Source organism: Ambystoma mexicanum, chromosome 12 (assembly GCF_040938575.1).
Source record: "Ambystoma mexicanum isolate Mex_15411 chromosome 12, UKY_AmexF1_1, whole genome shotgun sequence".
NCBI lineage: Eukaryota > Metazoa > Chordata > Amphibia > Caudata > Ambystomatidae > Ambystoma > Ambystoma mexicanum.
This window is the reverse complement of record NC_090936.1, coordinates 742,598,364-742,611,536: the sequence shown is the minus strand read 5'-3', so window position 1 is coordinate 742,611,536 and position 13,173 is coordinate 742,598,364. Positions and strand designations below refer to the sequence as shown.

The window sequence follows — 13,173 nt, the reverse complement described above, 5'->3', positions numbered from 1 at the left end:
TTTCGACTTCTTAAGGTTGCTGGGCCTCATGGCATCCTGCATCTTTCTGGTGCCGGAGGCCAGACTACGGATGGGATCCCTGCAATGGGCACTCAAACTTCATTGGTCCTAGTTCTTGGGCAAGATGTCGGATCCTGTGCAGATTCAACTCTCGGTTGCCCAGGTTCTTCTGTGGTGGGCTGACGAAAGGAACATGCTGAAGGGGGAACCATTTTGGCAACCATGTCCGGAGGTGACGATTGTGACGGATGCTTCCCTCACAAGATGGGGTGCTCATGCCAACGGACGGACAGTCAGCGGTCGTTTGTCTCCGTTGGAGTCCAGACTCCACATCAACCTGTTAGAGCTGAGAGCCATCAGGCTTGCCTTGAATGCTTTTCTACCGACTGTATGGGGGAAAAGTGTCCTGATTATGACGGACAACACAGTGGCCTTGCATTACCTCAACAAAAAAGGGGGGGCAGGCTCGCTCCCGTTGTGCAGGGAGGTGATGCAGCTCTGGTTCTGGGCCATTGAACACGGTCTTTCAATCTCGGCAGTTCATCAGGCTGGAGACGAAAACAAGGTGGCGGATGCTCTGAGCAGACAGAGCACAGTCTCTCACGAGGGGGAGTTGGCTCAGGAAGTCCTTCTGGAGATCTTCGCCCTTTGGGGAACCCCACAAGTGGATCTCTTCGCCACCAGTGTCAACCGGAAGTGCGAGAGATTCAGCTCAAGGGAATTTCCTCCGAGAATAGCCTTAGGAGATGCGTTTGTGGTGGATTGGTCATTCCCGCTGCTGTACGTGTTTCCTCCTAACCCACCGACATTCCTCAAGTGTTGCGGAGGTTGCAGAGCTTCAGGACCTGTATGATTATTGTGGCTCCGGATTATGCCAAGAGAGCGTGGTACCCGGACCTTCTCAAATTGTCCATCTGCCCTCCACGCCATCTTCCTTACCGAGAGGATCTGCTCTCGAGGGAAGGGGGGGTCAGGTTCTCCATCCAGAGGTCAGGACTCTCAAGCTTCATGCTTGGTATCTGAAAGTTTATGATACAAGGATTGGTACCTCCCGGATGATGTGATGGAGCTGTTGCTTTCGGCCAGGCGCCCAGCAACGAAGTCCCTGTAGCGTTGCCGTTGGCGTAATTTTTGCGACTGGTGCAGGAGACAGAATGTTGATCCTTTCCAATGCTCCATTCCTATGGTTTTGTCTTCTGCTTTCTTTAGCCCAGAAGGACTTCAAGTGGGTATCATTAAGGGTTACCTGGTGGCACTGTCCATATTTAAGCGCTCGTCTGACGAGTGTTCTTAATTTAAGATACCTTTTGATTTCGTAGTTTTTAAAAGGAATAATGTGTTTCTACCGTCCCCATTCCAGGTGCCGGTTTAGGATTTGATTTTGGTTTTGAAGTTTCTGATGGGCGCTCTGTTTGAGCCCTTGCACTCTTGTCCTTTGAGACTGTTGGGCCTCATTACGAGATTGGAGGTAATGAAAAAAGGAAGGCGGAATGATAATAGCGACATAGTTAATGGGTCCGGGGCATTCCGACCCAACAACCTGCCAATACCGGCACCGCCCATACCGTGCCCCCTCATACCGTCATGTGCGCATACACGCGCCCCTTTGGGGAGCAAATACTGGCATGCCGGTAATAGGAGGACATCACAACCCACGCGGACATGCAAATACCGGTAATCAGGGGCTGGATGATGCCGGCCATATAGGCATCGCGGACCACCCGCAAACGGCAATCAAGGCAACTGCCACAGGTGCACACAATCACCACAGGTGGAGTCAATGGAGCCTGTCCCAGTATAAAAGGAGTACACCCACACACCACACCCCTTCCTACACCAAAATTCTACCACTAGCTGTTGCAATCATGGCACTGGAGGACATGCCTATACTGCTACAACAACAGCAACAACAGCAACTTCAACACCACCAACAACAGCAGCAGCAACAACCGGCAGCACAGAGGAGACGCAGGAGGAGAAGGAGGGTGAGACAGGCCCAGCAATTCCCACCAGTGCAGGCAGTAGTCCCTCGTAGGCAGCCGACAATCCCTTGCATCAGACCCAGTCCATTCGATCTAACCCCTGTGCAGATCCACACCCGGTACCGGTTGGACCGGGTCACCATCACTACCATAGTGGACATGATAGGCAACGACATTGCCAGCCTCATAGAAATACGCACTGCCATCCCCCCGCTACTAAAGGTGGGGTCTGTGCTCCACTTCCTGTCAACAGGCACCTTCCAGCACACAGTGGGCCAGCTGCATGGCATTTCACAACCACTATTTTCACGCATGCTGACCCAAGTGCTGGATGCCCTCCAGAAGCATGCTAGCACACACATATCCCTACCACGGACTTTCCAGGAGATAGCCGACACCAAAGTAGGCTTCCATGCACTGGCAGGCATGCCCAATTGTGTTGGTGCCCTCGACTGCACCCATGTCGAATTGGTTGTCCCCGATGCCGTAAAGGCGGTATACCGCAATCGCAAGCAATACTGCTCCATCAATGTGCAGATGATATGTGACTCCAGCAGGATCATCACACATTGCTGCATCCGATTTCCCGGATCAACACATGATGCCATGATGCTGCGCAGCTCCAGGCTACCCCATCACATGGAGCGACATGCTGGACCACGTGCCTGGCTGCTTGGTGAGTTGCGTGAGTGGGCCATGGCAGTGCATTGGTATAGGGATGTGTTGCGATGCATACCCCACCTGGGTGGGGATGGGAATGCATACCCCACCTGGGTGTGAATGGACGCTGAGTGGAGAATGCACCCAGAACTAATGACACCTGACCTGAACCCCCCAACCCCAACAGGACACATCATTGGCACACATCTGACCATTAACGCATATCAATGACCATATGTAAGACACAGAACCTGACCACCATGTGAATGCCAAGCAATGCATGACTAAACAGGATTGCAACTGTGCCAATGTGTCTATTGTGTAGTATACACAGCATAAATGGGAGGCTAAACATTGTTGTACTACCACAGTACATCCCCCTCAGGATGCATCATTTCACCCTGCATCATCTATTGACATCATCCAGACTACCACACCTCATAGCAGTATAGTATGCATCTAGATGACATTCGTGCATACGTACAGGGACATGTGCATGTCCACACCAAATAGCTGCGGCCATGACTGTGATTCCTGAAGGTGGCAGCTCAGAGTGACACACACCTATTTGTATTTGCTTGCAGGTGATGGAGGGTATCACTTGAGGCCGTGGCTACTTACCCCTGTGCGGAACCCACAGAACAGCCATGAAGAGGAGTACAATCGGGTGCACACCCGTACCAGTGTTGTGATTGAGCAGACCTTTGGCCTGTTGAAGGCGCGGTTCTGCTTCCTAAGCAGGTCTGGTGGTGCACTCCTATATAGGCCTGAGAAGGTGGCAAAGATCACCATGGCCTGTGTCATGCGGCACAAAATGTGCGTCTGGGGAAATGTACCACTGCCAGCTGACATTGACATGCATGCACTGGGTGAGGATGATGAGGTTGGAGACGGAGGTGAAGCAGCACCCCTGCCAGTACGTGATGCACAGGATGGCCATGCAGTATGCCAATCACTGATTCACGAGTACTTCTGAACCACAGGAACTTTGACAGACATGTGTCAGTGACACACGGGGTCCATGTGGACATGCACACAGGGAATCTTGGGATTTGGGCGCTGAACACCATCATACAATAAATGGATACACACCAAATCACCATTGTCCAGGCATTATATTTTTTCTCACAACGGGTGTATTGGATGAAACTGCAACAATGTGGCAACCCCCCCAAACTCCCAGTCAACTCCCAAACCCCCAATAAACTCCCAAACCCCCCCAACACCATGTGACCCACTCCCATTGTCCTCCCACACTACTTGCGGGATTTTTTGCTGTCCGGGGCAGCATTTCGGTGTGCCTGGCTCTCCTTCTGGTAGGACGCACAGGGCTGGTGGGGACTGAGGAAGCAGGTGTGGTGGCTGATGAGGAGTATGTGGGGATTTCAGCGGCAGCTGATAGTCATGGACGCTGCATGTGCACCAGGATGGACGTTAATACCTGGGTGATGGCCCCCAGACAGTCCCTCATCAACACAGCCGAGGCATTCACAGAGGCTGTGTTTGCTGTAATGGCCGCTGTGGTGCCCACAATGGCAGTGGCGATTTCCCGCCTGGTGTCCTCTCCATCTGCAATATACTGCCGCAGGAGCTCCAACATGGACTCCTGTCGGGCCTCCACCCTCGACAGACGTGACTCGAGGGTGTTGGTGGGAGCTGGAGAGGTGGGTGGTGCACTCACGGGGCCTGCATTTTCGGTGCTGTCCTCCTGGAAGGGGCTCAGGTCCAAATCATGGAGGCAGGGATCAGCACTGCTGTTGGAGGGTGAGGGCTGGATATGGATACGGGGGGGTGGAGACGGGGCTTAGGGTGGGTGGACATGTCACTTCCGTGACTCCCTCCTGGTCCACATTGTCCTCCAAGTCGTCCTCAGTGGTGGGCAGTGCTTGTAGGGACTCCCCTTCAACTGGTGTGGGTGTGGGCTGCTGGTTCTCGAGCGTGTCAGGCACACTGGCAACAGGTTTTGTTGGCTGTGTCTCGGCTCGATCAGGCACACTGGCTGTGGGTGTGGCCTGCTTGGCTGCCACGGAGGTGGTGGTTGCGGTAGCCCATTTCTTTGGGTTGGACGTGGATGCCCTTGCGGTGGTGTCTTGGCTGGCATCTTCATTGGTGCCTCTGAGTAGAAGAGATGCAGGGCATCAGTGATGGTGTTACATGCCAGAAGCACACAATGGTGCTGTTCATTATTCATTTAATCATGCATTCGTGTCTTACAGGTGTGTCACACAGGGTAGTCTGAGGGGGCATTTTTGCATTTGCTGCATGGCAGGTGGCATGCTGTTGATTTGGGGTTTGTGTGATGTATTACATGGGCACGGTCCATGTGTGTTGGCTGTGTGTTGGTTATGGGATTGGCATTCAGCATGTATTTCTGTCTGGCAGGGTTTGGCCCGCCATGTGGACTTGGATGTGTTCATGTGGGTGTTGGGACATGCATTGCCTTGCATAGACTCTCTTCCACATCACTTGTGCTACGTCATGGTTTCCCCTACAGGGATCTGCAGGGTCACTCACCTCCTTCTGGTGATGATGCCGCACCCGTCTCCATCTCCCCAAATCCCTCGATGGACTCTGGATTAATGAAGCTGCTTGCGGTCTCCTCCCAGGGGAGCATTTTTGCAGGAGAGTGGCAACCCCCGCCTGTGGCCTCCCTCCTGTTGCTTGCCATGATGTTGCGGACCCTCAAGCGGAGGTCATCCCACCTCTTCCTGCAGTCCTTGACACTACGTGGGGTGGTTCCTACAGCCAACACTTTGCGGGCTACCTCCTGCCTGATGTCCTTCTTCTGCTGCACCTCACGCTTCATGTTCTGGGATTTCATGAGATCTGCATGTGTGCAGCAAGGGTGTCCGCTAGCATATTTAATTCAGCGTTGGAAAAATGCTGTTTCCGCAGCCGGGGGGTGGTCTTCCGGGTTGCCTTGGACATTATGGAAGTATTGGCACAGAGCTCTCCAGGAAACAACTGGTGGTTTCGGAGGATTGCAATGGATTGTGTTTTTAAAGATGGCAGCCGGCCCATTTCCCATTCCGACGCAATGACGTTATTTCCGGGTCTGGTTTTACGAGCCCAGTATTAGCATGTTGGTATTACCGGGTCGGTATTTAGGGGTTCCTCCTAGGAGGTGGCGGTATCGGCGGGTCCCTTGATGGCGCTATCGGGAGGGGTGGAGGGCCTTTTGTGGCATGCAGGTATGGCCATTACCGGCATGGGGGTTCGCGCTTGCTCGTGCACTGGTAATCAGTCGCTATTAGCGGCGTCATACGAGCACGGACCCGCTCGTTCCGCCATGCCGGTAATGACCCCGGTTTTACCGCGCTACTCGTAATGAGGCCCTGTTGTCTTTCAAGACGGTGTTTTTAGTTGCGGTTACTTCTGCTCGCACATTGAGTGAATTGCAGGCACTTTCAGCCAAGCCACCCTTTACTGTTTTCCATAAGGACAGGGTTGTCCTTCAGGTGCAGCCGCCTTTTCTGCCGAAGGTCGTGTCTGAATTTCATTTAAGCCAGAAGGTAGTTCTTCTGGCGTTTCATCCTCCTCCGCATCCTGGCAAGGAAGAGGAGAGGCTCCATAGGTTGGATCCTAGTATAGCTCTGAGCTTTCATATTTCACGGATGTCCCAGGTCAGAGTGGACGATCAGCTCTTTATCGGTTATGCTGGACACCGGTCGGGCCAGGCTGTTACCAAACGGACCTTGTCCAGGTGGATTATCCTCACTATTACTGAGTGTTACCGTTTGGCGGGTAAAGACCCTCCAGTAGGATTACGTGCTCACTCTACTAGGGGCGTGGCTACCTCCACTGCCCTTCAGCGGGGTGTTCCTATTCGGAACATTTGTGAAGCAGACACATGGGCTTCTATACATACTTTTGTCAAACATTACGCCCTGTATATAATCCACGGGCGGGATCTGGCCTTTGGTAAGGCGGTTCTTTATTCCTTCATTTGATTGGGTATTCTAAATTCTTTTCCCACCTCCATAGTTTAGTACTGCTTTGGAGTCTGTCGTAGATATGGAATACGTAGGAGGACACAATCCCTTCGGAGAACAAGTTACTTACCAAATCTGGTAACTTTCTTTCGATGGGATGTTCCTCCTAGGTACTCCACATCTCCCTCCCAACCTGCCCTTCTGGAGAATTTCCTATGTGATTGCAGTTTACGTTTCCACAAGGCTATTTGCAGTCAGACTGGCAGGAGATTGGTGCCACACGTTCTGGGAAGAAACTACAACTGAGGCTACGGGCATCATGCGTCCTATATATAACATCCAGTGACGTCTACCCTCGACGGAGGCCCTTGAGTGACATCGGATCGACGTCATCGATGCAGGACACCCTCTGGCGAAGATTTTCCAAAGCAGCACAGCTGTGGACATTACCTGTCATAGATATGGAATACGTCGGAAGAACATCCCATCGAAAGAACATTTCCAGATTTGGTAAGTAACTTGTTCTTCTAAAGATAGGGAAAATGGTTAAACATGCCATAAAAAGACAGTTGGACTAGAAACACAAAATGGAGGATGGGACATGTCTGTGTAATTGAAACAATGTGATGATGAGTTAGTCATTGCAGTACAGTTCCAAAGAAGTTGACCAAATTCCGTAAAACCTTTGCATATTATGTTATAAACTAAATGAAGGCTAAATTGGTTAAACACATCTGATCTACATAGGTATATTCACATTGTGGGTTTCTGTGCAGATTTCCAATTTTACATAAGGTAGAATTAAATTTTGTAGGTAATGGTAGATATATGTAACCCTAACAGATACCACAGAACGTCTCTTAGTGTCATTGTTGTAATGACACCCCATATGTTTATATTTTCCCAGTGAAAGATAAGTATTGCCCATATCCCTAAGACATATTCCAAATCTCAATTTTTCCCAGATGATTGTCTGATCTACCCTTTGACTAGGGTGCTCCAAATGCCGTAAAATATATAATTTTTTTAATGTTATTGTTTTGTACAAAACCTTTTACAAAGGTTATCCAGAAATGTATGATTTTATACATCAATAGTTAAGCATTAATTATACTTTTCCATTTCCAGATTGCATATTATAAAACACTTTCTTCTGTTAAAACAATATGATAGATTAATAAGCTGTCATCAAATTTTAGCATAATTAAACACGTTATTTTCACATACCTCCAAAATTCATCACTATTTAACCATTCCGATTCATGCACAAAGTTTAAAAATATTTTTTGCTTCAAGGTCGATAAAGCTGGACATTTAATTAAAACATGCTATAGTGTCAATATCCACATTACAAAATCTACAAGTGTTTTCTTGCTGGTGTTCCCAATATATTCGACTTTTAAATCGAAAATCTTAAAAAGATCTTTGTATAGCGTCCATCTGGGACTCTTTCCAGATACATTGTTATGGTCACATATTTCATATTTTCCCAGGCTATGTCCCTGTATAACTTGTGACATCCTCTTTTATTACGTTGCACTCCATTCCCACTCATAACGTTTCATTTTAGAAGTATTTGATTCAAGTTTACTTTTTCTCCAGTGCTGTTTAAATAGTTTAGGATGTTTAGGCACTTAAACATGTCATATCACAAAGGAACCAACAATAGTTGTTGCATTCTGTATGTACAATGTTCAAGCTGTTTTCTGAGGAATGGCAAGTCAAAACGAAGGAAACATTTGCAATTTCATGATATTAATATGTGCTTTAACCACTGGTAAAAGGCAAGGAAAAGTGTTCTCATTATGTACAGTATTTCGTTTGTGAGCTTCAGTCAGTCGACTCTGTATATGCTGTTAAATAGACTTCACCTTTTCTTTTGTCACTGTCACATTTGTGTTTGTTGTTTCTTTTCCTGCTAGCTATCAGGTCATGAAAAGGTATGGATCATAGCTTGAAAACATTATATAATTCTGACATGTCTTCATAAACTGGTGCAGTGTCTGTGTGGTGCTAGTTTTTCAGTCTTTGCTGTTCATGCACGTTTTCTATATTGAATATCATGCTAAAGACTAATATTACCTACTAACTCATTTTTCCCTGATCCACACACCTCATCATGAAGTTCATACCACTACACACATCCCAGTTTTGTGATGTGATGCCATGGGACCATTGTTAAAACAATTCACTTGAGAATGCAGGTGCAATATCTTTTCGGCTGTCTTAGTATTCATGCAAATTTTGTGCCTTGGATTTGATTTAAGCCTAATATTACCAAGCACATTCTTTTGTCTTGGATTAGGTCAAATATCGGATGTATGTCATTATTTTCGGACCTGATCTGCCTGGAGTCTATTCTCATCAGAAAAGTAATGTTTTTAAAGTGTTTCTTTTTTTTCTTTTCACAGGCAACCCGTACCTCTTACTTTTCATTTGTTTTATTATCCCTTTCCCTTTTTTTATTTACTTTTATTTTTATTGCAACAAAAAACACTTTAACAATGTTACATTTCTCCTGTTAGGAAGACATACTGATGCCTTAAACCTGAAATGTTGACATGCCACCAACATGAATTTTTGGATTGTCCTCCTTATGCTGCAATCCATTATTATTTGTAGATTTATTGCTGCATGTGCAATTTTGCATGATGTTAGCACTGGGACAGAAATGGACCTACTGTAAAAAACAGATTCTTTAAATGCATTTTTGCAACAATAATTAAACAAAATACATACAGCTATTTTTGCCCTGGTGCTAATGCCAAATTGCGCTGGAGGTAAGTTACTGTAGTATGGCTCCTGGAGTCTTCGGACTACTAAATACAATTTAAATACAAGCACATTAAAGAGTTGGCTTATAGGAGGGCAATTTCCCAAGCTTTGGTTGAGCTGACTTTAAATAGATGTGACACAGTACTAGTAGGTGAGAGTATAATTCAAAATAACTTCAGCCAGCCCTCCCTGAAGTTACACTTGTGACATGTGATTTGAGAACATCAGAGGAGTCATGTGAACATCCCAAACACCACCTGTAAGCAAGTTAAATGCGGGCAAAGCAGGAAAAGTATAGTAATATAGAGAAAGTAGAATTGGTAAGAAAAAAGTCAGCATTGCAGAGGTATAAGGAATCATGGCAACAGCTTGCCTGAAAAACCAAGAGATGTGGATATGAAATAAGGAAATCAAACTTCCAAAACCTTGATGCAAGGAAACAAAACATTTTTATGTAATGAAATGTACCAATACAAGAGCTGAGTTACGTAGTAAACTGGAGACAAAAAATGCATGTAAGCGGTCTTTTGTGTTTACAAGTTTTAATTGCATTTTTCAAAAGGCAATTTCCTTTTTAATCTTGGCAGGATAGTGCTTGCACTCATTAAAGTCTGTTATTGACTCCTTGGGGAAATTCCTTTAACTTGCCATTTGCATGAGGTAAGCATTTAAATCTCTCTCCTTCACAGCATCTCTTTTAAACATGCTGGCTCCCTGTCTCCCAGAATTCAGTGTTTGAACGTTCTTTCTCTTGCTGTCTTTATTGGACACTTTGGTACTTGGACTAAAATTCTCAGAATTCAGTATCAAAGATTTCCGTCTCTCAAGCTTTATTGGTAGCTTAATTTGCCAACATGCAGCGTCATACCCAACTCATGTACTTGTACCTCTGTGGTCTCTTGTGCACTTGTCCTTTCTGACGTTCCTTCTCGTGTTTGTTTACAGGCTCCCAACATTGCTGGCTTCTCGCAGAACTCAAGGCAATTTTGCCAATGTCCTTTTCTCCTTGGGGACCGATGTCTCCTGGATTCTCTAGTTGTCAAATTCTCTAGGCCTCAGAGCCCTTTTGAACAAATTGGGTCCTCCTGCTCAGATCACTCTGTCATCTCTGAACTAGGTGTCAGCAGCTATCATCTCTCTTTCTCCCCTTCCAGTTGTCTCACGTCCCCTTCCCATTCCTCTCATGGTCCTACAGCATTGGGGGAAGTGTCATATTACCTGTTCTCATTCTCGGGCATAATTTGCGTCTGACTTCCAGTCACATGATGCTGTGAGGAGAGGTCAGGAATGCCTAGGCAGTCATCTTTTATTTCATTGCCTTTTTTCCCTGGAGCTGTTTGTTCAGAGGTAATTAGTCTCTGTTTTGCTGGTTTCTCAAGAGTGACTAGCTGTGTTTCCACTTCCACCAGGGCTTGCATACAACAGATCAAACAATTGTATGTGTTATTTGTGATTAAAGGTGTAGGTACTGTGCCACAGATATGATTAACAGCACACAGGGCCTGGCATCGATCGGATACTTGCACCAAAGCTCAGCGCACAGTGTATACCGAACTAAAGCCGCCAACACGACACCACTTCTCTCACTTTCCTACTCCCTCTTCACGTTATGAACCTACCTTGCCTCCTCTTTTACAGATCAGCCTGAGTGCCTGGGGACCGATTCGGTTGGTGAAGTTGCACGATACAAATACTTTTAACATTAACATTATAGGAGTATATTACATGAAATAAGAAGAACAGAATTGCAGAACCATTAATTTTATTCTGTGTTCATAATGGAAAGCAATTATGAGGCGATTGATACAATAACTGATTTATAAAGCCCTAGCTTTAAAAGGATGTCCCCTGGCTGTAGTCATTAATGTATTATTATGAATCATAATATATCACCTCCCTATACACTAATATTGTCCACAAAGCAGGCCTGGAAGCAATAGAATGGTTACTATTAAGATCACAACAGTGTTTGGGAGACAGTCTGTTTGTACTTACCTTGCTCAAACTTGTTCTAATGAACAATTTCTTCAGATTCCGGGATCAATATTTTCTTCAGATATCAGGCACTAGTATGGGAGCTGCAATGGCACCCACACCCGCAAATGCATGCATGTTCTATTTGGAACACAAACATGTTCTTGCTTCACCACGATGGATGAGACACCTCTCGATGTTCGTATGGTACATTGACAATGTATTTGGCATCTGGACGGGCCCACCAGGTGAGCTGCAGGAATGCTTTGTGATGATGAACCTCATGCACCCTAGAATCAAATTCACCACTGAAACAAGTATAACGTCAATAATCTTCTGGATGTGGAGATTTATGTTAAAGACAACTCTCTGGCAACGAAGATCTACACCAAACCTACGGATAGAAATGGCTTACTGCTAGCAACAAGCTTTCATCCCAGACAAACTGCTGAGAGTGTTCCTCTCAGTCCATTCCTCCGGTAAAGGTGTAATATTTCTGACATTGACGAATACAGAAATCAATCTAATATCCTTCAGCTGAAGTTTAAGGATTGAGGATACAAACAAGACCTCTTATCAAGCATTGCGGACAGAGTTGAACAGAGGGAGAGAAAGAGAGAGAGAGACCCTTCTGACACCAAAACCTCCCAAACAGGAGACTCTAGCCTATTTTGCGGCTCATGACACGCTCGTTGCCCCTGTGGCTTTTATTATGTCGGGATAACTACAAGTGAAGCGAAGATACGATGGACCGAACACAAGTCCAGCATTCGAACACGTTATCTAAAATCATCAGTGGCAATGCATTTCATTGAAGCAAGGCACACGATAAACCAGCTCAGGTGTGTTATCCTGGAGCAGGTTAAGCTAGGCCCCAGGGGAGGTGATCTTCACAGAAAACTGTTACAAAGAGTTATTATGGATATACTTACTAGACCCCATTCACCCTAGGGGCATGAACACAGAGATAGACCTAATGTGCTTTGTGTAACCGATTGATGCAATGTGTATTCTATGTAGAGTCCCTTTGGTTTACTCCCTGAATAACTCTTATGATTGTGCAACCATTGGATACATAGGCACTTGGTTCTGTGTAATCGCCAATGTATAATTGATTGAGGGACCGATACACAAGTGTTAGCTAACTGCAGTGATTCGGAGTAAACTCTGTGAGTTATACCCCCTCGTTAACTCCTGGAAGGGCTGTTTAGCGGCCGGGCACATGGATGATATTGTGATATGTATAAACCTGACTGGACAGTAGATCTATATACCTGCACTGTAGAATCATCATATTGGTAGATGTTAAATTCATCCTGAGCCCTTGGAATCCACTGCATTTAAAAAGATCTGTTAATGAGGCAGGTCACCTGCTTCGATGCATTAATTCACTGTCCCCATTGCCATCTCTTCAGGGACTCTAATGATTTGCACTACTTACAACTACAATATTTTGGTTAGGGGTTCTCGGGGCACTTGACTGGATTTTGTTCTGGATAAGTTGCTCCTCCCCCTTTCTTTGCCTTGAGGGATCATTCTTGTTCCTTGGATTCTCTATTTAACAAGGTTGACCACAACCCCTTAGCCACATCATTCCTGTACTTCACTCTCTTAGTACACCTAATTAGCCATTACGTTTGGTACTATATTTATAAGGCAGGACCTGCTCCTTTTAACAGAACGTAATTTAGGGCATTGCGTTGCCCTGACAACACACACCTACGTTGCCCACACCTAGATAGCCGGCATTCGCCTAGGGACACATCGCGCATGCGCTGGCGTTCCTAGGCGATGCTATATACAGTGCGGGGTCAGATCAAGTAGCAATCGGTACCCTGTATCCCGGAATA

The 13,173-nt window shown here is 46.3% G+C and overlaps 1 protein-coding gene across 3 annotated transcripts in view; it reads left to right on the top strand.

Moving 5' to 3' along the window:
- GRAMD4 (GRAM domain containing 4) overlaps nucleotides 1-13,173 on the top strand; it is a 2,133,975-nt gene that overhangs the window by 1,578,291 nt on the left and 542,511 nt on the right. For 2 of the 3 annotated variants that reach the window (XM_069629242.1, XM_069629244.1), the window contains one exon: nucleotides 8,497-8,514. The exons of the other annotated variant lie outside the window; for it this stretch is intronic. In XM_069629242.1, coding sequence (XP_069485343.1) covers nucleotides 8,497-8,514 — 18 coding nt within the window. The remainder of the gene's footprint in view (nucleotides 1-8,496; nucleotides 8,515-13,173) is intronic. 3 annotated transcript variants of the gene reach the window in all.